Below are 27,825 nucleotides of genomic sequence, written 5' to 3' on the forward strand. Positions count from 1 at the left end.
ATATTTTAATTGTATGGTGATAGTCTACATCTCCTGTCATCAGGGATGCGAACGGTACCGGTAAACTACATTTTTTCCGGTACATTTAGATTTACACAAGTCGTACAGCCCGCTACAGCGATGCATCACTTCTGCTCTTGCCAGAACGGTAGCCAAACCTACACTTTTCCGTGCAGCAGTAAAATACATTTTTGTTTTGCTGCTGCTTTCCAACTGCTCCGTGAGAGTGTGGCGTAGTCACCCTGGTGGCACGGTTATAGTTTCCTGAAACTTCCGTTTGTTGTTGTGGTGGCGTTGTTGTCAACAAATTCTTAAGCTACTTTCATACCTGTTCATACGTTTGGCGCACATGCATACTGAGACATAAATAGTTTTAGAATGTTATTCGAACAAATTGCATTAGTTTTGAAACAAAGACTGAGCTACAAATTTAGGTAAAAAAGAAACGAGTTGAAATATTGGTTGGAGAAGCAGTATGTGATAAACCTACCCTAGAGTTGCGGTGTGATAATCGCACTAAGTTGATCAATTTATATGAAAGTGTTATTTAACCTATAAACTTAATCGAGATCACGGATATATACTTACTACATTGAAATGCTCAGTAGGTAATTATGAAATAATTTCTTTAGAGGAAGTTTATGCAACAAACCTTCCATGCTTGCATTTTGCTGCATTTTCGGTAGCACATAGCTCTACCAACTCAAAATGTTTGCCGCAAAGCCATGTAGGAAAACCAACTTAATTTGAACCCCTATGAAGGCAACTACATTCTATAGGTTGTTTAAGTCATAGCAACGTTAGTTTATATCTCATTGTTAATCAATAAAAACTCACAGTTGAAAAAATGTTATCGAAAACAATTCATAATTCCACGGTTGCCAAGAAGAATCGGTGTTGTTTTTTTTTCAATAATATTCAAGTGTACAATTTAACAGTGTTCCAATGATCTAGTAATTGTATCTGTCTTTGGATTGTGCATTTTACATATTTGAAAATGTTAAAAGGACTTTTACTTAGAAGTATAAAAAAATTGTGCCCGAAATATATCGTAAAGAAATTGATAGGGACCCCGCGCAGAGGATGGATATAAATCCACACTAACTGCTGTATTCCAAAAAGTACAATTCGATTATTTGTAACTCTTCAATGTGTTGCTAAAAGTAGAAGAAATTTGAATTGAAAGTTGTCTATAGATCAAAGTTTATATGAGAATTGCTTCAACAATTCCCTCATTCATCTTTTCGCTGAAGAGCAGTTCTAAATAACACATTTAGTCATATCCAATGTGATGAAGTCGTTCAAAGGGCATCAGGCAATCAATCGGAAGTATATTAGTGGCAGGTAAGGCGGCCCAACAAAGCCAGAATGGCATTGGCCCAATCCGAACGTCGCTTAAACATTTCGATGCAAATTTCAATTTATTTGAGCGAAAACAATGATATGTTTAATATATACTACACATATACATATTTTGAAACGGACCGAACCACTGCGACAAACAGAACATGATGGCCAACAAATATGCGTTTGTTACTGTGTTTTAATTGCCGTAAGGTTCTACTGTATCGATTTTGTTGGCTATTTTCGGTAAATTTAAAACTAAGAGAAAGCAATGAAATTGAATGACGGATAGGTATTCTAGAGGGAATCAGTTATAAACTTAGAACGGAAAACTAGGACTAGGCAGGCTCATATGGACATGATCGAAAGGAAATGTGAAGAGTCCTTTGCCTTCTGCTGGTAGGAGTTGGGTTTTCCACCCAAGTCTACCGCATGGTCGTTGATAGAAAATATCTCATCGCCGGTGTCGGTAGTAAAACATGATCATGAAATATGTTCAAATTTGCCGAAAAAAGCGAACAAAATCGATAAAGTAAATCTGTGTTTGCGAAGCAAATTTGCGGATGTGGCAAAATGATTCAGCTCTTCAGCACATTTGGGACCGTCAACGGTCAATAGACCTTTCTCGTCCGACCTAACCCCCTTTTTTCTTATTTTTATTCAAAAGACTACACATTTTTAAGAATATTGCCGTTGAAATGAGACTATTTGGAGCTATCGTGATTATTTAATGATTTTTTGAAATTTGAAAAATGCAAGAATGTTGAGTATTTTTTTCACCTTCGCAAGAATGGTGGGACTCAAAATATGTGTTTAGGCAACACTGTTTTGTATATTTTTGCTTGAGTTCCTGGCAACGCGGCAAATGAAGTGGTGAGTTGCGGTACAAAGTTCATTGGTTATGTAAACAAACTAAAATGAACCTCTCGGTGGAGAACATTGCATGATAATGTTTAACCTCACTTGTTTGACAGTTCAGAGAGATTGTTTACATGGTCTTGGAATTTTTGTTGATTTGATCATAGTATGAGAAACTTGGTTTGGTTCGCTGCCAAATGTTAACACTTTCCAAACAAGGTCGCTCAGCTGTAATTTTTTATTTGATGTCGGCATCATACATTGTTCCGTTAAATTTAACATTTTTACTTTTCTTGTACATGATTCATTGTAGAAGTAAGGAATTTCTAGCCAAACATTTGAAAAAGGCCCACTGCCAAATGCAAACAAATCGAATTTTCATGTTCTCTATTAAAATCCTGGGACAAAACCTGTGGATATATGTTTTTTTTTATTTTTTTCTGATCATTTGATCTCTTGTCGTGCATAGCCACTCTTTCTTCCTCACACATTTTAAATGGACTGGCTACATTTGACAGTTCCCCCTGACTGCATTTGACGGTTCCGTTTAGCTGCATTTGACAGCTCCCCCTGGCTGCAATTGACATTAGGTTTTTTCGTATCCACACGTCACGTCCCAGTTAAAAACTATCGATCTGGCCATGTGCATAAATATAACGTAACAATGGATTATGAAGAATTTAGATAATGATTTTATAACAAATTATAAAAGGGCCCGGCTGATATAAAAGTCCTAACTAGCAATACGCTTATTATAAAATGATTATAAAGGATTATTGTAACTGATTCCAAAAGGATTATAAAGGCAGTGAAATACGTACTCAACGAATTAAGGGGAGTGTCTCATGTAAACAATATGCGCAATCAAACTAAATAAAACAGTATTAAATTTTTAAATAGAATTATAATGAATTCGACCAAAACTTCTTTTGCCTTTTTCTCAAGGTTTACGTTTGGCAGTTAGACCCTTTTCAAATGTTTCAAATGTTTGGGTAGAATTTAGATTATTTTATCGTTGTTGCGATCAATTTCATTTGGTTTGTTTTGTTCACAATGTTAGTCGCAGAGCATTCTGGTGATCTATGGCAATTGATGACCTTTACACCCCATACTAGGTCCGCTCCTGTTGCAGCTGTTTCGCCCCGTCCGGCACCGAGTCAACCGATGGTCCAACCTGCGCCGCACTCGTCTGTCGCTATGCCAGCGGCAGGGACTTGGATTAAAGGCTAAAAGGTCAGCTACGGCTGGTGGTGTTGCTGCAATCGGTTTGCCTTCGGCCACGTTGGACATTCGGCTAACGGGAATATTCAGCGATTCCGATTCGAAGGAAGCAGCGCCAGTAGCAGACTGCTTCGGTTCTGCAATACGCTCCGGTGTTGGACGAAGCTAACACTCCGGCAGGACGAAGGTTTCAATGAGGGGCTCAGGCATAAGTAGCAGAGTCCTTGCACTTACTGCTTGTCGAGTGAATAATTCCGACGAAACCACTGCCACTCTCGCCAAGCTTGATCACCGTCATAAGTGCGACGTCAGCGGTATAATGCCAGGAATAGTCGAGAAGAGTGCCAGGACTGACTTGCCGAGAGCTACAAGATTAAATAGCAGGGCCTTTTTAAAGTGACCGTAGTATAACGTAGAGGCTTTAGGCAGATGATTTATTCAGCAGAATAAGATAGCAAAATTACCCAAAACATAAGAGCTGGCTGTCGAAGTGAATCCACACACATCATCACCTACAGAGGCAAGCAATATTGGAACGCAGCGAAATTCCTTACAATGAATGGATCTCGTTAGATGAAATTCCAGGAAGTACAATTTTCATAGCATAATTTAATCGACCGAAATTGTAGTCCTCAGTCGAGAGAGAGACTGAGAGTAGCAGCAGCTAGGAATTTTCTTTCGAAAGCTAGCAGCGGTGTCGCGTATCCTGCGCTAAGTAGAGAGCGTTAAGACAGATCTCTGAAGCATGTCAAGTGCTATCAGATGAGAAAAAACCTCGCATCTATGACCAGTACGACAAGGACGGTCTGCTGACCAACGGTTCCGTCCGGTACCACCATAACACACGGCACCGGCGACACATATATTCACAACATACTAATTACTTATCCTTCCGAAAAAGTAAATAAATTGACTATGAAATTTATCATTCGCTGCCTAGTTATTTCGTGCCAATTTGAACAAGATAGCAGATAGCTTTATTGCGGTGCCAAAATGATGGCTACTCGGGATATAATATAAATTTACATATAATTTCTCCTCCCTGATATTCTACCAGAATGTATAATGCTCTGCATTATTATTATCACTCCAATCAAATCCTTCTTACCCCTTATCGTCAGTGCCGAGCGCTATTTTGCATTTGCCGGCCAAATCAACGACAATGCGATAATCGACGAAACTTTTGCTGTAATGGAACTTGAACACGAATAATAAATAATTGTTCCATTCGAAAGCGATAACCTTGTTGTCCTCATGTTTGCAGCTATCATACGCTGGTAGGCATTCTGACCAATGGAAACGCTCTTCGATATGGGCATTGAACGATCAAAATCATTTCAACAACTTATCATCGACCGAATTCGTTACCTATAAAGTTCAGGTAAACTTCACCACCTAAAAATGAATAATCAATCGGATCATCTTGTTAGGAATTAACCCACGAGCAAACAAACAAATGTGTACAAATCCTTATCCATCATTCAGAAAGCAATCGTTTTATAGCCCAATGCTTGATCTTACGATTCAGAATATGCCACCGGGTTTTACATCCAGCGCCGATTGGTCAATGTATGAACCAGGTTACCATTTTTCCAATCCTCATCCCTCTTGAGTTGATATTCTTTCAAAGAGCATCGAAAGTATTCAAGTAATGTAAATTTTAAAAGTCCGTGTAAACAAGTCTTAGATAAACAAGCACACCGAACTGCCAGAAAAGTGCGGTTATAAGCGGCCCTTACACGTTCAACATTTTTGTCAATACCAGTATTGACGATATTGTTACAATATTTCAGTCCCGTTTGAAATCCACATCGTCAATAAAAAATTTTCCATTACACGTACAATACTTTTGTCAATACTCTCTAGTATTGACAAAAATATTGAACGTGTAAGGGCCGCTATACATTTTCATACAATGCTCTATATTATTGACAGGTATATGAATGAATCATTTCAGCATCAGTGATGCCAGGTCTATTTAAACAATAGCCTACAGTAAAAATATAAAAGTCTGCCGATTGCTACAAAAATCTTCAATAAATGTATATAATTTAAATAATCAAAAATGTTGAAGGCTGGTGTATAAATTGGCTGGCATAGGCTTTGTTCTGCTAAATATTTGTAATCTGCAAAAGATCTGCAGTGAAAATGCAAAATCTGCAGATTTACTAATATATATGCATATCTGGCATCCTTTTAGTATTCCCCACAGGAAATTCATCCAAATGGTGTAAAAATATGGGGAAACAAGGCAAGATAGGTATTCAGAATATGGGGTTAAATGAGCAGCTTGCACTATTTTTGATTTTTTCAATAGTTAGAGGTACCAAATCATCGGGGCAATAGGCAGTAACGAATTGGGGATAAAAAAGGAAGCATCCTATCATATAAAATTTTTTGACGAGAAAGGTCTATTAACCTCTCCAAATTTTGCTTCTTGAGGTCTTGCAAAAACCTGACACTGTTATCACCGGATTTAGCATCTTCCACTGGCAATTTTTTCGAGAGTTGTCCTACTGGAGCTGTAGAGCTTGGTTATCAGAAGGGCTCCCCGTCAGAATCACACACTACGATTGCAGACGAGACAGACAATGCTGCCCACTAAAACACTGCTTAAAGCCAATTACAGCGGGCCGTGATTCTGCATGTGATATTCATTATATAGCTCAGGTATGTGCGGGCGTAGGGACTATGTGCGATCGCGTGTATCATCGCGTAGGACTTGAGCATTTGTACGTTAACGTGTTCGATCGCGTGTGTGTATGTCGCGTGTGCTAACGTGTATGTAACTTCGTGTGTACAAATTCTATATTAAAACCGTGGTCCTTTCGCATATTCGCGTGTGTTCTAGAATGATCGCGTGCTGACCGTAAATCTAATACTTAATTTTTCGTGCACAGTTCAGATTTTAAAAGAAAGTGGGTTCTTCCATATCACTAGAGTTCCCGGTCATGTCGCCATGGAAGGTGTTGTCTGGTGGATATGAGCTTTATTTTTTAATTGGTCCAACTAAATGTATAGACCTAAGTTGCTAGAATGAAGGGTAAAGCTTTCCGGACGTGCCCGATTCATGATCGCGCGAGCGCGGGAGTTTGTAGGTTGACGGTTCAGATCGCGTTTGTAAATTTATGAGCGCTGAGAGGTTCACCTTATCACCGGGGTGTCATCATGTTTGCGAGATCGTGGGCGTAGGTTGTTTGGAAAATCGCGAGGGGCTCAAACGTTTGTATGCTGACGTGATTTCGTATACATATTTCCGTCTGTTCTTGAATGGTCGCGCGAACCGTGAGCCTGATATTAAATTTTCGGTGTACGGTTCAGATTCTAGCAGATAGTGGGTTCTCTTATATCGCTAGGGTTCCCGGTCATGTCGCCATGAGACGTGCTGTCTAATAGGTGTCAGCGTTTTTTTCTGAATTGGTCTAGCTGAAGGCATAAACCTAGGCTTCTATGATCGAGGATAGACTTCCGGACGTGACCGATTCATGATCGCATGCGCAAGGGCATTTTTGTAGGTTCCCGCTTGAGACCGCGTTTGAGAATGTATGAGTGTTAAGACGTTCACTATCACCGACGTGTAATCATGCTTGCGAGCTCGCGGGCGTAAGTATGCGTGAGTGGTCGTGAAGAGATCAAGCGTTTGTATGTTAACGTGTATACACTCGATTCTGTGACCGTGGTACCATTCACATCTATGCGTGTGGTTCTGAATGATCGCGCGAGCCGTGAATCTAATACTAAATTTCAGTGTGCGATTCAGATGCTAGAAGGGAGTGAGTTCTCTCGTATCAACTGTAGTTCCCCGTCACGTCGCCATGGAACGTGTTATCTGGTGGATATGAACGTCATCTTTGACTGACCCAACTGAAGGCGGGTGTATAATGGCAGAATAACCCGATCAGAAAGAAATAACACAATTATAACTCATGCTGATACTTTGTTACGAAAAATTTCCTATCAAATATTGTTATAAAGTAGAAACCGTTAGGTGTTAAAGTAACAAAAAAATCTCCACGGGTATCACATTTATAACAAACGTTGAAAGCAACATAACACGATTGTAATAACTTGAGATAGCATAATTAACCTCAACATTGCTTGTATTATCTTTTGTATAATATAAACGATATTAGCGTGCACGTCTAAAAGTAGAATATGAGAAAAATAAAGCATACATTAAGGCGCTTTTTGCTTAGGAGCAAAAAGCTTCAACCAGCAATAAGCTTTCAAGAGCATACGTGCTGGCTGATTATTATCGTGAATATATTACGCTGATTGTGGTTAATCTGATTTCAACCTTGATGTTTTGAGTTTGAATCTCTTCCTCCGTGTATATGTTGAAGAATACAGTCGAAATTATATGAAGTAGAAATGGTGTTTTGTGATAACTGATTAAAGTACAACCCAGCCAATAATAATTCGTATAAGAGTATAGAAAAAGACTTCTAATGATGTCTATAAAGAGTCGAAATCGTTAGAACATTCGAATTTAGTCTGCAGAAATTTATTTGTATTACTAGAAACATGATATAAATACGATATTTGATTCAGAATCGCGTTGATGTACTTATTAAATCGTGTTCGATCGGAGCTGGTCGTAGAGCACTGACAACCTATATTAATATACTTTTTAACATTTTAACGACATTCAATTAGCTAGAGATTACTGAGTAGGGAATGTTGTGAAAATTTAGAGCCATAGTACTCAAGTGAGAGCAAGGATGTGAAGTATACAGATCGGAAAACTAGAAGTGGCAGGGTCATTAGAATAGGCTTAATACCTTACGGTATTAACGTCTGTCTTCTGTTGATGGGGGTTGAGCTTAGGAAGCATAACTACGAATCACTCAAGTCCACCAGCATGTCTCCTGGTAAAGACATACTTGTCCCTCTTTACTGTGTGAACCGACAAAAAAAACACGTAAGATCACCACTAAAAACCTGTCGACGATTAGCATCAATGAAATTTCTGCTGTTCATCTCTGTTTGCCTTTCAAATGGTATATTCATATAGCTACAAGTATTTAAAATATTAAAACTCGTATTTTTGCTCACATTTAATCGTATTTTACTTCGATCAGTGATGGGTTAACAACATAATAAAGCCATTATGGTCGTTCCTATGTGTGGGAATAGTCAGTAAGCTACGTACACATATGTACGACCTCGATATACATCACAATAAGAAAAGCGATTTTGCGAATTTATTTACGATTTATCTCATATATTTGAATTGAGATTGCTGCATATATGACAGATGTTTATCGGGATAGTTTTTCTCTACTTGAAGATAAAATATGATAACGAAATATTATAACGCTTAAAATAATTAAAATGATTCTGTGCAGTAAGTTCTGCTCTTCTATCCAAATGTTGCAAGTTTCAATCCCATCTTAATTAAGATTTTCGGTTTGGCATCGGTTTTTTTCTCCAGACCTCACTTTATTACGTATTTTGCTATGCTGGATATGAATGATGTGCCCAATTACTGTATTTATAATTTGATCTTCTTTACCGGCGAATCAGAGTTAATCGTATATCGTATTCCGAAATCGTATACTAGTTATGAATAATGTATATAATCTGGGATTGTTTCGCATATTCAATCGTAAATACATGCTCTAGAATCGCCTTCGTGCTAGAAATCGTGCTTAACGGGTATATTATTGTCAGAAATCATCAATTTCAATAGCTATGCATGTATATCGCCTCCAGTTTGGTACGCAAATGCCGATTTTTGTACATTTTGTGCGACTTTTTAATGGGATATAAACACGTATTATTCGGGTGCACCTTGGATATACCATCAAAAAGGCTGGCTGGGAAGGATATAAAACTATTATGAGATTTGGCTCGATAAGCCGCTCGAAATTGTCAATCACCAATGGTTTTAAGGTGAATGAGAAATCGATATTAGACATCGTAGAAATCGCTTTCACTTTCAACTCATCGTATGGGTCGACTACAGACACCCCATGGCACAGTAGGGACGCTGTTTACTGCAAGAATCAACATCATAATTTTCTCCGTGTATGCCGTGCTTTATTGCTACAATTGGCAGTATGAAACGAGGGCAGTTCATGATCAGCAGCACTAAAAACCGAGCAGTTTAGTAAAACTGATACAAAACGAGGCTGGTGGAGAATAATTCATTTTCTTATCCTCAGCGATTTATAATGAATGCAATTGCTTGCACTGGCTTTAGCATGGGGTCTCCCCACAATTCAGCAGTTCCTCGCATTTCAGCACAACTTCTGTTGCCACGCCATCGATTTCAACTATCCATGCGGGGACGTAGACACGACACTTCGGTGAAAAAAGCTTACAGCAAACAGTCTTGCTTGTCTGTTCAACGTCGTTCACTGTCACACATACAGTTAGATGTATGATATACGACCGGGTATGGCTCTGTCAAGTCTTATGAAATCTGCACGATATGAGATGGTTTGGTTTCGATCCGAAAGATGACCAGGAAGAGCGGCTATAGGTTGTACCGGATGGCATTGGATTTGTCAGGCATAGTTCTGCTAATCAATTGTTGTTCGTAGAAAATCCCTCCCACCAGCCGACATAATCATGTGGGTTAGGAAACCTGCGGAAAAAAGGGTTAGTCAGAGCAAGTAAGTGTAGCCAGCACGAGACAAGTAGTAGCGTGCTATTTCTGAGAAACTATTTTGCTAAAATCTCCTTTATTAAAACTTGAAACTGTTAAAAAACAAAAGCAAGATATCGTTGTATTGATCCGATTTACCCACATTTTTATGATACTGAGCATATATTTTCCTATGTTCCTCAATACTACTGTACGAAACTTCATTCGCCTCCCAAGCAATCATCTCATAGCTGCCACCGTTTCCATTTCTGGCAGTTAGTCCCTTAATCTGATTCTCCCTCTTGAGACCCCAAGACAAGAATGTTTGAATCACGTGTATCCCACCAGCCTTCTCCACGGCCTGACTAGAATTGTAATCCACTCCCGGAACCGTTTCGAATGTTAGCAGAGTAACGGTTCCTGGAACGCCCGCCTCCTGGATAATTCGTTGTTTCTCGACGTCAGGAGTATCGTCGGACAGAGCGTTAAGCCGATCGAAATGCTTGCCGTGGTCGGTTTGAAACTCGATCAGTTGCTTTGGACGTTCGAATACTATTATCACCGAGCGATGGGACTCAAGAACTGCGCGCGCTTTATCGAGAATGCAGTTCATCCAGGCAGTGTGCTCCAACAACCTACATACATTGTCGATCTTATCGAATCGAAGCATCGAGCAATCGAATACTGAGGGCATTGCCGTCCATTTCCTAACACCGCAGAGATTTTCCTTTGAAGATTTCTTAGTATTACTGAAAATAGTTCCAAATACTCCTAGTACAAGTGGAAAATCGTAGATGTTTTCTACAAACCGTGATTTGGATTCTAAGCATACTTGCATATACCCATAATTGATTTTATCTTCTGTTATAGTTGTAGCGTTCGTCTTGTTATGTTTAAGGTAATCAAATAAATTGTAATACGGCTTGCGACCATAGTATGCTACACCCCGAATCTGGCAAGCACTTTCAATCATTTTCTTCAAATGCTCGTCGAACAAATCTTTATTGGTGTACAATTTATAGCTGTCTTCCCGATTTACTTGTAATTTTAATTGATATTGATCCGGTCTTTCCAAAAATGTCTTCCAACTATCTCTTTCGGCGAATTCGGAAGATTGAATGTACTCATAAATAAGGCTTTTGATTCGGTTTTCATGAGTCATGTTAAAAGTCAATCCCCATATTTTAGATTGAATTCTATCCAACCCGGGTAAAACTATAACAACTGAGGGCGAATAATAAAAACAATGCATGAAATCTTCATCGTCAATCAACATCACGGAGTTATTATAGTTTCCTGTCATCAGCCTCTTAGCAGATGCGGAATAGTCTTTAGAATCGGATGCGAATCCAGTGAGAAGTACGAGGTTACTATTTATCTGTATAAAACCCTCCATACAATAATCACGAATCGTAGTGAAACTAATGCTTTCTTGGACATCCAAAAGAGAAAAGACTCGTTTCAAATCAGCCCGACTCGATTTGGCAACATATTCTGTCTGGCAAATGATACACACCGAATGGCCTGTCAAAGCTAGCAAAACAGCAATCAGTCGAACAGTCAGCGTTTTTCCCTGTCCCGATTGAATCTCCGCGAAATGCTTAGCAATTTCTTGCTCCAGTTTATCCACGCTCAGAAGCCTAAAAATACACAATATCTGAGCGCTGTGCAACTTTGGATATCTACCTGCTTTGGAGTCCTTTTCGTAGGCCAAGGTGAACCACAAAGCTGCGATGCCAGCGAGGATTTTTGGAAGCTGATCCTGCTTGAACTGCTGATCCCAAGGTTTAAAATGCAGCGGTTTAGTGGTTGTCTTCAATGTTTCTACTATTCGATCGATTCTAACGTCCTCTGCTAGTGACATGTATTGCTGATACTGATCTAAATATTGCTGGAATGCTTTTTGCTCTTCGCAAAACCCATTCAATTCAGCACAGTTAGCAAGCGTCATGTCCAAGTCCATTTCACACTGCATCCAATTACTGTTAAGTCGATATATTTTGTACCCAATTCGACGTTTCATATCATCGACAGATTTACTATTGTTCACTGCACTACTCACCGGTTCCGTTTTACTAGTGACGAAATGTTCAAATGAATCATAATCTAGTTGACAGTTCAATCCTGGCAACCGATCTACGAGAGATGAAATCAATGCAGCTGTAGTTTTTATCTGATCGACTTCCGAGAGCTTGCTTCTGTAGTATCTGCCGGTTAATTACCAACTCAACTTCTTCTTCATGTTCGAAAATTCCGATGGTACCAGCGATAAAATGCACCAAACTGTGATTCACAACTGGAACGATTTCCAGCTGCTCACGGTTTGCTTCTTGAATCAAGGTAGTATATACCTGCAATATTTTTCCATAATCCGCAAGTTCATTTCTGCTTGCAATTGCTGAAAGGGCATCATCTAACAGACAGTACCAAATGAATGATTCTTGCACAGTTTGACAGTTTTGAATTGATTCGTTTACCAACAGCCTCGGCTCATACTCAAATGGCTTGCTACTGATGATCGAACCCGGTTCAAAGTGATTCAATAGCTTCAAAACAAAATGATATTCTCGTTGTAAACATTTTGTTAAGTTGTCTTCCAAATTTCTTACGTCATAACCCGATTTCCAACCAGTCGCATCATATTTAATTAGTTCCGATGGCTTCACGTTTATTTTTCCGCTGAATTCAATGATTACTTCCTGCAGAAATTTACACAAAAGAATAAAAATCGGATTAGTCAGAGAGCTTTTCCGCGGAAATTGACAAATTTTCATGGCATTCACTTTATCGATGAAACGGTTTGCCAACTTCTTCAACGGTTTTTGAAAAATATCGTATCTCAGAATGGTTGTTAAGTTCGCAAAAAGTTCCACATCACTACCACTGATCAACAAAATTCGTGCCGAAGGAAGATTCTGGAAATGATGCAGCAGCAAACATGCAGGAGCTGCTCGCAGCAAATACTTTCGGTGACCATCAACGGCAGTTGAGTGAAACTGCTGAAGAGTTTCCACGAACTCCGATGAATTCGTGTTGAATAGGGCTCCAATGCTAGGAAGAAGCTCTGAACGTCTCGACAGAGCACACTCGGCATCATACAGCTCGGCTGCGATTTTTGTTACCTGACCAGAAAACAACTGTCGTTTGACAATTTCTTCACACACGACACGATAACCGCTAAGATACGGTAAGCCTTTCTCGAAAATTTCCAATTCAACCAATCTGTTTAGCTCCATACAGTCCAGTGCGAACTCACAGTACGTTGCCGAATTCGATCCAACATTTTCGAGGGTTTGTAAGAACTCATCCCTGAGACGGTTTCGCTCGATCAGAAGATCATTATAATACACTTCCACAACCCGAATCTGTTCCAGCAGGACTTGTTTCGCATGCTCAAAGTCGCGTGTATCTTCTAGTAGCCCCGGCTGTTGGATTGAAATTTTTGCCATAAAATCATTGTTCACCAGAAGCAGACAGCCTTCGCTGTGCAGTTTTATGTCCATAGATTGCAGGGTGAAACGAGCGGAAAACCTGAGCTCATTGATTTTTCCTGCCGTTGGCTTCTTCTTTTTTATATATTCGTTGCCAATCGGAGCTCGGAATATTCGCGCTTGACCCAGAGTATTTCCAAAAGATCGTAGAGTGCTGGCATTTCGGTCGGCTAGAGAATAATACTCAGCCGAACTTTGAGCCAAATTAAGGTCGTTGAATTTCGCTAGAAGCATTTCGCAACCGGTTGAAATCTGCTCGGCGTCGGTCTTGTTTGCATCCTGAATGTCACGTACAGATGTAGCAGTAGATTGATTCGATTCGTTACATTGTACCGGTTCCATCTAGAGATAGTGGTCAGCTGAAAACAAATCAAAAATTATTTTATTTGCGAAAGTAGAAAACATTCAGTTGATGTAGAACACGCTTATTTTTGATTTATCATCAGAGATAGTGCTGAATAACAAGCTTTTAAACAATAACAACACTAATGTTGATTTCAGCAAAGGATTATTAAACGATATATCCATCGATCGGCTCTGATTACACTTACCACCAGTAAAACATTTTCTGTTATAACGAAACTAGTTTCGATTGTATTCTCAAACTGCACGCCTGATAAACTGCACTGCCGGTGATAATTCGAGTAGTTTAGAAAAACGTTGTTTACCCGCCAACTCTTCTCGAAACAAAATATAAACAGATATGTTAGAAACTTTGGAAAACAATTCTCTAAACAGGCTCAAAATCACAGATTCGATTACGCCACAACAAAACAAGTATCTTCCGACACACCAAACGTCAGCACTACTCGATGAGGTATAAGTTCGAATCTAATACCGCGCTGGTTAAGCAGTTGGCTTCGGTTTGTTTACCAGTGTACTGATAAACGACGACCAAAGCACGACGCGACGATAAAGGGAACCTATAAAACGTTTCTCGTTCCATCCGGGTTGTTTTCGTTTTTTTTTTCTTTCCTCTACTTTTCAACACATTTCTCGTGGATTTTCCAAAAAGAGATATCTAACAATGAGAGACTCTCATTGTTTACTTTTTCTTCTGATAATAACTCGGTCGCTTGCTCGTCAAAACTACCGACTTTCGATCTGTAGTGTAAAGTTAATCGAATTAGTGACGCCATAAACATCAAAAAATAAAGTAAACAATAAGAGTCGCTCATTGTTAGATATGACGTGTTAAAAAAAGCTCTAGATCTACTCGTTGTCACAGTACAAGAGATAGATTAACATTAAGCATGTTTCTTTTAGACATGTGCGCCAATCTACTTTTATCGGCGGCAGCTTTGGGATCATTTTTATCGGTATTGGCGGCGCACAGTGTCGCCTAGCCGGACAAAACCTCAAAATTTTGTTTTTGATTTTTCATGATCTAACATTTTTCTCTGTTTCTAAACAGGTTGAAAAGAGTCTTCTCGAAATATTAAATCTCGAGGACGATAGTTCGATTTTTTACATGTCTTCAAAGGTGAAATAGATGATAAATTCTGAGAAAAACTATTTTCAAACCTAAGTTATTTAAATGCTTTTTAGTTAAGATTCCGATTGGGGTCAAACTGATTTCATGTGAAAGGTTATTCGCTGGACTTATAGTTGCCATTCGATTTAGTCGATACAAGCCTTTCTTCTCGCTCAGACATGAAAAACAAATAATAAATCGAGCAATAGTTTAAAGCTATAATGTTCAAAGTGGCTGTACTTTTTTTTGAAACGGTTCGGAAAGATCGCTTGTTGTTCACGATACTTGAAAATTAGTGTACTTTCCGAAAATGAATATCTTGTTTTGCCCCTTTCTGTTGTTGGAGTATGAAAAAGGTGATTTTTCATGATACGTCTGAAGGAGACGCATGGTAGCCTTTGACTACCCAGGGCTCGCAATATAATTTATATCTTATCATTATCAACAATTGAAAAAATGTGTGTTCTGCTAAAAAATTCACCGCACCTAATTTTTTGAAAATGAATTTTATGGAAATAGTGCACTTTATATGTGAAAATGTTGAATTTTCGAACCACCCTAAGTGCCAAAATTTTGAGAAAATAAAAAACAAAAAATAAACATCAAATATGAATTCAGCGTCACAAAATTACCCTAATGTGAAGTTTTCATCAAATTTGGGCCACTTTTGAGGTTTTGTCCGACTTTTGTATGGAAGGTGATCACTATGCGGCGTCACGCCGTTTGTATCGGCGGTGTCGACTGGCCAGGCACGTAGCTAGAGGGGGGGCTGAACCCCCCCCCCCTCCAAATGTTTTGAAAAGAAATTTCAAAAACATTATTATCGGCGACTTTAGCTTGTAGCTCGTTTGGTTTGAAATAAAGTTAGAAGATTGCTGTTTCCAACAACCAAAATCAATGGTCACGAAATTCAGTGTGTTTATGCTTCTGTCCCAGCCGGTGTGAAGCGAACGACAAATAAAGTTACTTTTATATTGTGTTCTTTGTCTGAAGAACAAAGGAAACTTCTACTATACTATGCCCTAGTAATCTGTCGAGATGAGTGAGTCGCAGAAGCAAGAAGTGGTGTACCGGCCAAATACTGTGATTAGTGGTGATTCGCATGAGACCGAGTATTTGTGATGTGGAACATTTTCTGAAGGTGAAAATGGAAGCTATACTTACGATAGCCACCATTATTAAGTTCTACCACCTCAGGTATTCTGCGCTCATAACGTTCAACAAATTGGATCAGGCGAAATCATTGATTTTGAATGATTTAAAGTCATTAAATTTTAATGGTTGTGTGTGACAATGCTATAATTAAGATCTTCATATAAATGGACGGTGAGAGAATCAATATTCGGTTACAAGATCGGATACCGCTTACTTGCAGATACATATCACATATGGGAGAAATGCAGTACAAAACATAATGTGATAGTACAATTACACATAGTATTCTTTGCACATATCAAAGGCAAACTCGTACGTTCCAGTTCTGTGAAAAAAACGTCACATTACGATTTATTTACCGCTGAACACAAACAATTACCAAATATGTGGCACATGTTCAGGTAATACTGACAACGGCAAAAGCAGCGTCAATATCTAAAAATTGAGGAAATTCACAATCATAAAGGCAACAAGCAAGCATGTTTGCGAACATAAAGGCAGCAACCACGATTATGACACGGAAGTGTTCAATAGCGAGATAGATATGAACGACCCCCTATACGCAGTTGGTGAGGAAAAAATATTTCTACGTGCAATGGTTAAGAGCTTGCGTGAAATCTGTTGGACAACCAGTAAAACTCATTTTATTATTTTTATAGTTGGAAATAGATATAACTAGATAACAGAACCACTGTTTCGATTAGCTAGAGCATTGAACCGAGTTCACTTATGAATTATTTAAAAAATAGTAGAAGAAGTTTAATGGACGACTGAGTACTAAAACTCTCCAAAAGTGAACACATCATCGCAAGTGATTGTCCCGTTTAACAAAACTCAGATGTAATATTCGATATTGGCAACTCTATTTTAAATTTAAATGACACGTTTTTGAATTGTACCCAATTTGAATTACTGTATTAGGTCTGTGCACTATGTACTCTTAGTATAAATACTAGACATCATATTCAAGCGCACTAGGCAAAAAAATATTTCAATTTACTGAGAACGATATAACGGAGGGGACAGTTTTTGCTTTCGCGTCATTTTAACGCATCATCATTTTCATTGGCACTTAATTTCACTTTCATGCGAGGGTTTCGTTCCGTTCATGCGAGTTCGCAACACTGTTGCGACTAAAATGTTGTGACTGGTTGAATCTATTAGTCCAATAATTTCGATTCAGTATATAGCAGTCTCACGATTTGTTTTTTATTCGTTTTGGACTAAAATGAGAGATAATCAGAAATCACGCAGTAGAAAAAAAGAATCAGCTAATCTAAGAAGCCTCAAGAGCACCTCTTCTATCTTTTCTATGCACTCAGAACGAGTGCTTTCGGAATTTCGCTCTGATCCTCTGAATTCGGTTTGAATAAAACGGCATTTTCGAAAACACATTACGTCTTCGTTATCCGCACAACATTCAACGTTAGGTTAGAACAACATTGATTGAAATTGTTTCCTAAATTTTGGTAAAATAAACCTGTAATCAAAAAGCATTACAGCTTTCTTCAAGAAGTCATGCATCTCTTCCAATCTTGATGATGATTGTAAAAAAACTTGAGCTAATTAAAAACGAACCAATTACTGAGCAGATTGTTTGAATTGACTTAGAAAGTGTAACTACAAGCATCTTCGCATCACGAAAACTGCCGCTGACAAAAAATTTTGCAAAAAATTCACATAAATCGGATAAATTACAATAATTTGAAAACATAGAAATCTGAAAGAAAGTGTCTTCGGCACAGGAGAAGCAAGTGTGGTGTGTTTTCTTTGATTTGTCGGAAGCAAGTGTGATGCTAAAATTATTTAGCTCACCTATATTTACAGTTTCGTGTAATTCTAGTGGTATCATCAATGTTACATTTAGTGCTTCGAAATTTCAAAATCAGTTAACTTTTTCTGCTTATCGAAACTGACATTCAGATTCAACGCCTCGGTCATTCAACTTTCTGTAATTTCGAGCAGAATCGAATGCGCAGAAGAAATATAAATTCCTTCACCAACCAAAGCATTCATTTGTTATTATGTAGACAGTTCGAGCATTAGAGAGCAGCGTAAATTATGTCTACTGCATTTTAGCTCAATAATCCCTCTCAGAGCTAGCATAGAAACAAAATTCAGTTTTCTTCGGGAGAATGAATGACGAGGGAAACGAACCAAACATTTTATTCATCGCGGCGGGCAGGAATTGAATTTCGGTTCTCTTTCCAGTTCAGAGATGTCAATTTTTTTAAGCTCTTGTTACATTTAACAAAGTATACGTAAATTGCAAGATAACAGTAATCAGGGGATTTTCTTCCGATTAGTGAACAGTCCTATAGTAGATAAAATTCCGGCTAGTTTAGTAAATTAATTCAATGAAACATCTCTTTTGTATTGTCCAAAAATCCATGAATTCCGAAATGAAACCTGTAAGCTTCGTGTGCTTAAATATAATATTTGCTTAATCTAGGTAAATACAGCTATAGTTCTTATTTATGCTTTGTTGAGAAATCAGTAGTACTTTTTGTACACCCTTTACATGGCAACAAACAGAATTACTGGTCTGTCTTTTGCGAGTTTCAAGGATCTAGTAGAAGAATAACATCGTTTTTTTTTAAATAAATTTACGGGGACAGGGGGAGAGTTACCGTCAAGCTACGCAATTACCAGGGGGTATTTAGAGGTTTGTGACGAAATGATACCATGGGGGGGGGGGGGTGTTAAATATTACTCAAAAAATGTCATTTATGGATGATCCCTAAGCAGATACTCTAGGGTTACACAGATTTTCGCCAATAAAGCATTCTTTTAATTAGTGTAATTTCCTCAATAAAATAAGAATTATTAAATTTTAAGATATTTTCGGCTCATTTCCTCAGTGTGCGTTAATTTTATAGTTAAGAGACGATTAAAACTGTGTGCTAGTGTGACTTCCATGGGAGTACGACATTGAAGCAATTAAACTTAGAACGGCCCATACTATAAGCTATAACTGAGTCAATTTACGAAAATACAATCCTTAAAAGATTATTCTCAATTTTTGCAAATTGTCCAACAAATCCTTTTATATTTTTTTCCTGTTACTCTGCACATTATTTAAAACACAAAGAATAATATTAACGATATCATCCTGAGGGCCGTCCGAGATGCTACGTTATGGAACTAAATATTCCAGGTCATTACGATGTAGTCATTTTTCTGATATGATGCGTTAACAGAGATCGTTGATGAATAAACCAAAGAGCAGTGGCCCTAAGTGACTCCCTTAAGTGAAGCATGTCCAAGTAAGATCTAAATCTAGTGTGGTACTAGTCCTACACACCAAAACATAATGAAATTTAAACGACATGTAAATCAATACGAATGTAAACTTACAAAGATTGAATCGAAATATTCGATTGAAAATTACGTTAAGCAGCATACAATTTTACATTTTCATTCATGTTATATTACATGTCATTCATTTTACAGCAGTATTCGAGTAAAAATACATTGAAGTGCATTGGTTTTCCGTTTAAAGTAACTAAAATTTTCAATCCACGCGTACAATTATAATAAAATTCGTTGAAGAAAACACGACATGTGTATTTGTGGTGGAACTTAATTTTACATTTATATTCATACTCCAAATATGTGCATGAAAATAAATTTAAAATTACAAAATATTTTTTTCTGTGTAGTGCGGAGTGAATAATATTATGGATTTACCAGATTTTGAAAACTTAACAGCATAAAATGGAAACACTGACTTACAAAAGTTGGAGTTCGATGTTTCGAATTCATCTCGTTAGTAACTGACACAGGATTTAGGGCTAATTTAGTGCAAATTTGCAGTTTAAGTCTAACTGGCCCCAAGTTGGGATCAGTTACTGAAGAGATGAAATCGAAACACCGAAATCCAACTTACCCTGTTTTAAGAAAGAAATAAATTTAATGTTTCAACCATGTTTTTTTGCAATACCATTGTGAACAAGTTTGTCACAGAGCGCGGCTTTAGAGTGAACATTCATTACATCTAAAGATATGGTTCACATTGAGAAATTTCTTCGGAGATAGCAAACCAACAAAAATAACGGCTTAGAATAGCAATTCCACAGGTAAGGTTAAGTCTGTAATTTTTTGTTAAGTTTTTTGTAGTGAGTATATTCATTCAATTTCCATTAAAAAATACCACAACTGAACAACAATTTCTCAAATTTTCATTGCAAATCACTGAAAATCGGGCAAGTGACAGTGAATTTCCGGAGGCCCCTTATCGAAAACTTGTTTTGCAGTAACTCAAAATGTACTAACTCAATTCTGAAATTTTGTAGAGTTACATAATTCTCGGGGTAACTACGTGAGTTGTTATTTTACTCGTATTTTTTTAAATTTCGTAGCAAATATCAAATATTGTAAATATAATGATAATGGTTTTGTTAGTTACCTGGGCTAATGATAAGAATAAGAACTTCGTAAAATTTCAGAACGATCCGGTCAGTAAATTTTGAGTTTTGACGTACACTGCATTTATTCGAGGAATCATCAAAGATTCATTGTCACTTGTCCTATGTTCAATATTTTGCAATAAAAGTTTTGGAAAATATTGTCCAAATGTTGCATTATTGCTTTGCAACTTCCCCGCCCCCCCCTCATTAATCCAACAAATTGTTAATATTTTACAAAGAGATAAAACGTTTACTTTGTCATGGTTATTCACTTCCACCACATATTTATTCAGTAACGACCCACACATTTCATCGTAAGGCGATCAAAGTAACGCCTCCCGCAGAAGCTTTCGCCGTCATCCAAGCTCGAACAGCGAAGCTTCGCTTACTTCGCCTCGTCGATGTCAGCATTCCAATGTTCCACCTTCTCATTGCTTTTCAGCTTTCCACGAATCGACTCGCACCGTTCCGAATCGTCTTGCATCTCCTCCGGGCAGGCCAGGGTAAAAGATTTCCACAGGCAGTAACTAAAATAGAAACCTTCCGGATTGCACTTTCCATCCTCACTCGGATGTTCTTCATGCTGCTCTTCAGCGAACTTGAAACATTCGGCGATAATGCCATCCAACAAAGGAGCCTTCCACTCAGCAACGCTAAAATGGTCCTTCACCGCTTTGGCCAAATCCTCGTGCAGCAGATCTCCATGCTCATCGGCTAATTCGTGTTTTTTGGTAACACATTCTATCAAACAAGCGACAGTTTCTCCATTTTTCACTAATTCTTCCTCTGTTTGAAAATTTAAAAAACAATCGTCGTTTCAAATCGATTACAAGAATCAAATTTCTTACCGGGCATCTCCGTTAAACCAAGTTCCACGACGCATTCGCTTCTCACGGCTAGCACCTTTTCGTGATTCAATGAATCCTCGAATCCGTCATTACAACATCGGGAAGGTGGACTGCGCCGCGCACGGTAGGCAACCGATGTCCCGTTGCACGGAGAAGCAAAAACTGGGCCAGTCACGATGCCCAGTATCACTAAAACTACAATCGCAATCTTCATGTTCACACCGAAAGCTAGGAGGAAGACCCTAAACAAACTAACCTGTTGCAATTGCTGTCGTAATCTTTATATATACTGAGAGATGGGGAAACATCCGTCATCGTTGATAGTTTAGGGAAAATTAAGGGATTATGATTTGATGCCAACACGCAGATTGTTGTCACATATTGTACTATTCAGAAAGTAATTACTTATTCAACAGGGGGATGGTGTTGATCAGAAGCAACAGTAGCAAAAATAAACAGTCAACTACTTCCTGTGGCGGGCTCTGGCCATTGTGTGCAAGCGCACGTAGATTAATTGATAAAAGCAAGCTTCGTCAAATTAATTAGAAAAGACCGACTAGATAAGGCACACTGACATTTACTTGGTTAATTGGTTAGAAGCGACTAAGCGTATATCTAACTCAAAAGCATGCAAAGCAACGACAATCAATTTGTGGAATTTGGAGCTTCTGTTTTGACATAAACTGCCCATGATCGCATATTTGTCCCATTTTCTATAGGATTCCCTATCTTTATAGGACAATACAATACAATACAAACAATACGATACAATCCAATACAATACAATTCGATTCAATTTAAGAGTTAAAAAATAAATAAATGAATGAAAATTAAAATTATAACAAACAAATAATCTAACTCAGTAAAATTAAAAGTAGAAAGAAGTAAAATACAAAAGATTTAATAAAAAAATGCAATCCGAGGCAAATCAAAGACTCCTTTATAGCTATAGGTTCTTGTAGGTCGTGGATGATACGTTCAAATTGAAATTCGCAAACACTTCGATCTGAGTGCATATAAGGAGAGTGACGACACAGACAAAATTGGAACAATGATTATTTGTCAGTGTCATTCCAAACGGGTCAAATCCATGTATTTTGAGAGGTTAGTTCGTTTGTTCGTTTGGAATATTACTGACAGATAATCATGACAGTTGTCTTCACTCTCCTTACATACACTCTGACTTCGATGAATGTGGCACACGGTGTATTTATTAGAACAATTTTATGCAAAAAAAATTCAGCATCTCTGAAGCTTCGGAATATGAAAGAATGGGCTTTCCCCTTTTATTTGAAACTAAGATCAAAATAATCCGTCGGGGGGTCCAGAGCAACTTTTTTTTGAAGTTTTTTTCGTAACAATACAGGTTTTACTACTGGAGATAGTTCATATTTCTGTCCCTAGATGGTGCTTTATACATTCGAACAACACTAAAAGTGAGAATTTGATAGAAAATTTAATTGTCTACATGTTTGTTGACCACTAAAAATTAATCTGAAATCATCCGGAAAAGTTGTTTAAGATTTTAACAAAGTTATATCTAAGATAGTTTCACACGAGGCCTAGTGGTTTGGAAATATGTTTTCTCGCACTTATTACATGACCAAAAAAATAATTGGGTTTAGTGGCATGAAAATATTAGACGGGATTCATTACGTTGACAATTCCAATTGAACTTCTGAAAATTGGGATGTTTGACAGAGTCAGAAAACTATTTGTGCTTTTGGTTTGTAATCATTCCCGACAGGTTCGAAGGGACTACCATTCATCGGAAGGTATTGCTTGGTTACAAGGGTTTGCTTACATTTATGTTTTAGAAAGGACCATACGTCGTATAATTTAGGTTATGATCGCTTAAGTCAGCTATTATAATTCCGTTCAAGACGAAATGTTGGGAATTTAACGCAAACCACAGCAGTAACTGTCCAAATTAGTGGTTAGCGTAAAACGATTTATTCAAATTTTCTCCGCAAAGCATATTGTGGCAATTGGATTTTACGGCCATTGCTTATCAATTATGCGAGATATCGTTACTAAATTGATCCTAGATTATGCGATGTGTATTACTTTTGAAAACAAAATATTATTTGAGTACAACAATAACCTTATATACATAGACGTCCTCGAATATATCCCAAAAAAAATTATCTTGATCCAAAAACTCAAAGTTTTCTGTTCACTGTTTGTCACATTGAGTAATTTTGAAAACGGATAATCAGCGTTTTTAACCAAGCGCTACAATGAAATCAGCGTAATATTGCAATGGTGCGTTAAAAGTTTCCTTGAGTTTGCTCAAATATAAAGTTTGAAGTTCAGGACAAGTCAATGTTATACGAAGATTCTAACATAGTAGGAGATTCATGTAAGAATAGTTATCAGTCATCCCTGAGAACAAACGAAAAAAATGAAAAAGAAGGCATACATAATTAAAAAGCTATTTCTGTGGCAGAAATCACTTACCATCATGAAAAAGAATATTAATATAATTCTAGTTTGGTCAACACTTATCTAAAACTTCTCATCCCAAAAATATGAATGGTGCCCTGTATCAGGGAATCATAATTTTCAGCTAAAAGATGAGACTTTCTAAGCTCTCAAATTCCGCTGATTTCACTATTGAACTAAACCCAACTATTTGGCAAATAAAAAAAGTGTTTGTGAATTGACAAACCACTAGGTCTTCTGTGAAACTAACTTAGACTTAGAATTCGTTAAAATATTAAACTACTTTTCGGGATAATTTCAAATCGGTTTTCAGTTGGTAACAAAGTTGTAGACAATTAAATAATCTATCAGATTCTCATTTTTAGTGTTGCTCGAATGTATAAAGCACCATCTAGGGGCAGAAATATGAACTAGTTCCATTGTACAATCTATGTTTTCACGAAAAAAAACTTCAAAGAAAAGTTGCTCTAGACCCCCCGACGGATTATTTTGATTTTGGCTTCAAATGAAAGGGGAAAGCCCATTCTTTCATATCCTGAAGTTTCAGAGATGCTGAATTTTTTTGTATAAAGTTGTTAAAAAAAGACACCGTGGGCAGACTTGAAACGAATAGGATCATGTCCACCATACAAAGAGTTGGTATGTTTCAACAGCAGAAAATTTCGTTGACGAAGCACACATTCGGGTGCATATATCTATAATTGACCCAATAGCTCCGAAGAATCTACCTCACGAAGTATTTTAGCAACGAAAACATCTGGGTCTACTATTCTTCTCCTTTCAATCGTGTGCAAACATAATAATATGCGGCGGTTTTCGGCTTTATCTAGGTAGTGAAGTATTCAACGACACAGTCAATATTTTCAGTATGCTCAAGCATTTGCCAATCGGAATGAAGAAATGCTGATGCAAGTCCCATGAAATCAGCTCGGGGAAAGCTACGACCAAGAACATCCGAAGCACCCCCAAAATATGACAAAACAGTTCTGGTAGCTTCAGTTTAGCTATTTATGCGAAACGTCAATGTGTGTTGGATCGATGAAACTGTGCAATGCGGATGATACAGCGACGAGTATGGCCCAATTGAGTGATTTACGGCTGTTCGAGCACCCCACCAAGATCCGATTATTGTACGGATAAAATTTATCCTTTGTTGGCATTTTGTTATTAGATACCTGATGTGGCCTCCCCATGTACCTTTAGAATCGAATCAAATTTTGGAGATATTTGAAGGTCATGACTTGGGCTATCGTTCTACCAACCAACTGAAGCTGAACTGGATCACGCTTTCTTGAAAAAACGACCAACTCTGTTTTCTCCGTAGAGAAATCGATGCCTAGTTTCAAAACCCAAATTAAAAAATTATCCAAACTATCTTGCAATGTTTGTTGAAAATCTATGGCTTTTGGTCCTGTAACAGAAACCACGCCATCATTTGCAAGTAGGGTTGGGAAAAGCGGAGGATTTAAAAAAAAACCGGTATTTTCGGAATTGAAAATGAAAAAACCGGTAAAAACCGGTATTTAAAAAAAAAATACAAACTGTGTTAACAAAATAATCGCTCAACGCACAAAGCCAATTGGACATTTGATCATTTAACAGAGAACATGATTGGCTCTTACAGTACTCCAATATCGAATAAGCTTTATGAATGTTGATTTGATTACTCTTATGGTATTATGATCTTTTTTAAAGTCCACATTAAGGGGCGGGAATAGCGTAGTTGGTAAATCGATTACCTTATGCGCAGCTCACCTGGGTTCGATTCTCAATCCCGCAAAAATGGTTAGAAATTTTTCTAACTCAAAAAGAGAGCCATATGACCCTAAGATTAAAACCTCTATAATCAAAATAAAAAATGGGATGTGATTCAGCATTTGGTTAGTGTATCGTAGTATGCAAAGTGTCGTCGCTTATTAGTCCAAAAAGCACATTGGTTAGCTAGATGCAGTAAGCGTTCCAAGATTTTAAAAACAAATACATAGAAAATCAGACCTCTGAAGTTATTGTTTTCTGGTTACCACCCAAATGCTCGGACGTGAAGGTGATGTTGTGATGAAAAAAATCATTCAGTCTAGTAGTGATCCAGTATATTTGATCGTCCGACTCATTATTTGATTTTATTACCGGTCGCTATTGATAGGCCTGCTTAGCGATATCAACGAAAAAAAAATCATCACAATTTATTCGGTAAAATTCGGAAACGAAAATTTGTCGTCGGGAGAAGTGATTTTGTTTAAATAATGATTTAGTTGTTCGCACTCTGAAGTCGTCCCATTATCGTAATGTTTGAAATTTGTATTACAGCTGCTGGCATGCCTAGTACAGTAGTGAAACAAATAAATGCCGGTCATCCAACCATGTCATACTATTTCTCACTGTCACTCGGCACATGTTATTCTACTGGCGCTTGGACTTATAAGCACAATTGGTAGTCAACCTTGATGTTGGGTTCCAGGGACTTTGAAGATAGCAGTTATGGTAATTCCGAAAAATGTCACTGGCTACATGGTTTTGTAATTATTTTTATATTTATTCTTTAGATAAAAGTGTGGCTAAATCTACCAAAATTTAAGACAAACTGATGGATTAATTGGAGTTCAAGTCGTCGACATCGCTGAGTTCCGTTATTTTCAAAACTATTGCTATTAACTACCCTGCGTTGAAGAATAAATGTCTACTAATAATTTTTTTTTTCAAATTTTATTTATTATTTTAAAACAACATATTTGAGGTAATAAAACGTTAGTTGGATCAGTTAACTTCTTGATCGGTGTCGTTCATCTTGGCAGCGTTCTCCAAAAGATCTGAATTTAGTTTGATCAGTAGTAAATTCTCGACAGATCGTTCGGACAAGTTCATTCGAAGATCAGAAAGAACGATTTTCAGTGCACTAAATGCACGCTCGACTGATACCTGTGTTGATGGAGCTGCTAATACGACCATTGCTATCCGATATAACATCGGAGATACAAACTTTTGAATCTCCCAGTACTTTAAAATATCAAAAGGCGTATTGTAATTTTTTTGGCTGGAGGAAGGTTCTGGCTCCTGCGGTTGTACTATTGTAAGAACTGAAGAAATAGACACCTTCTCACGCATTTCAAGCTCTTTTAGTTGAAGAATGAGTGATTCTTTGAAATGCGACGTAGCAGTATGAGAAGTGTCTTCTTCAAAAAAGGTTGTTAGGAATTGTTCTACATCGTCGTCGTTGTTCGTATCAGCGGACATAGATAAATTTTCCACGGACTCAATGCCTTCTAACTCGTCCAAACGGTTGGATACTCTCAGCAGAAAGTCCTAGAATATCAAAGAATATTAGAAGTTTTGTATATAATTTAAATTCATTACGCATGTCAAAAAGTGTGAAGATAAATACACTAATCTGTGCTTTTTCTTTATCTTCAGCCGGTCCCTGAGGCAGTATTGCTGATGAAAACTGCAGAATCTATTGTCAGAGTTCTATGATAGGTCTATGCGATATAGATTTGCCAGTAGTGTGAATAAATTGAAAACAAAATGGAGTATGGGAATATGGAGTTGATTGATTTTGTCTTGCAGATTTTCTTGTTCCTCCATATTCTGATAAGTTTGATTTGACATGTGGGATTTTTTCGGGTTGTTATCGCTGCTTACATAAGCACTATTCCCCTGCTTATATCATTATTAAAAAGTCCTAAAACAGGCAAACTTACTGTGCATGGCACCTAATTTGAAAACACTAGCAAGTGAAAAGCTTTTTAAAGCGTTTCAAAGCTGTGCAACAATAAAACCCTTTTGTTAAATAGTCCTTCCTACCAAATTACCGAAAATACCGGTTTTTCATTCTTATAAAACCGGTATTTCGGTAAAGGATATTTGGACGGTTTTACCGGTTTTCGGTAACGGTAAAACCGGTACTCCCAACCCTATTTGCAAGTTGCCTTAGGGCATGTCAATGTTATTCACATTAAAATTGTAGAGAAGGGGGCTTGAACAAGAACCTTGT

General features: G+C 37.7%; 2 protein-coding genes across 2 annotated transcripts; both read right to left on the bottom strand.

The window, feature by feature from the left end:
* Positions 1-9,950: 9,950 nt before the first annotated feature.
* Positions 9,951-14,286, bottom strand: LOC131687053 (uncharacterized). The gene is made up of 5 exons (XM_058971094.1): positions 14,175-14,286; positions 12,198-13,865; positions 11,702-12,151; positions 10,175-10,786; positions 9,951-10,015 (listed from the first exon to the last, which is right to left on the bottom strand). The coding sequence occupies exons 2-5, from the start codon at positions 13,846-13,848 to the stop codon at positions 9,951-9,953; spliced, it is 2,778 nt and encodes a 925-aa protein (XP_058827077.1). The 5' UTR covers positions 13,849-13,865; positions 14,175-14,286.
* Positions 14,287-20,764: 6,478 nt separating this feature from the next.
* LOC131691462 (uncharacterized) lies at positions 20,765-21,638 on the bottom strand. Its single transcript, XM_058977876.1, has 2 exons — positions 21,393-21,638; positions 20,765-21,330 (listed from the first exon to the last, which is right to left on the bottom strand). Exons 1-2 carry the CDS (start codon positions 21,604-21,606, stop codon positions 20,930-20,932), a joined length of 615 nt encoding a protein of 204 aa, XP_058833859.1. The 5' UTR covers positions 21,607-21,638; the 3' UTR covers positions 20,765-20,929.
* Positions 21,639-27,825: the final 6,187 nt, after the last annotated feature.

Source organism: Topomyia yanbarensis, chromosome 3, assembly GCF_030247195.1.
Source record: "Topomyia yanbarensis strain Yona2022 chromosome 3, ASM3024719v1, whole genome shotgun sequence".
NCBI lineage: Eukaryota > Metazoa > Arthropoda > Insecta > Diptera > Culicidae > Topomyia > Topomyia yanbarensis.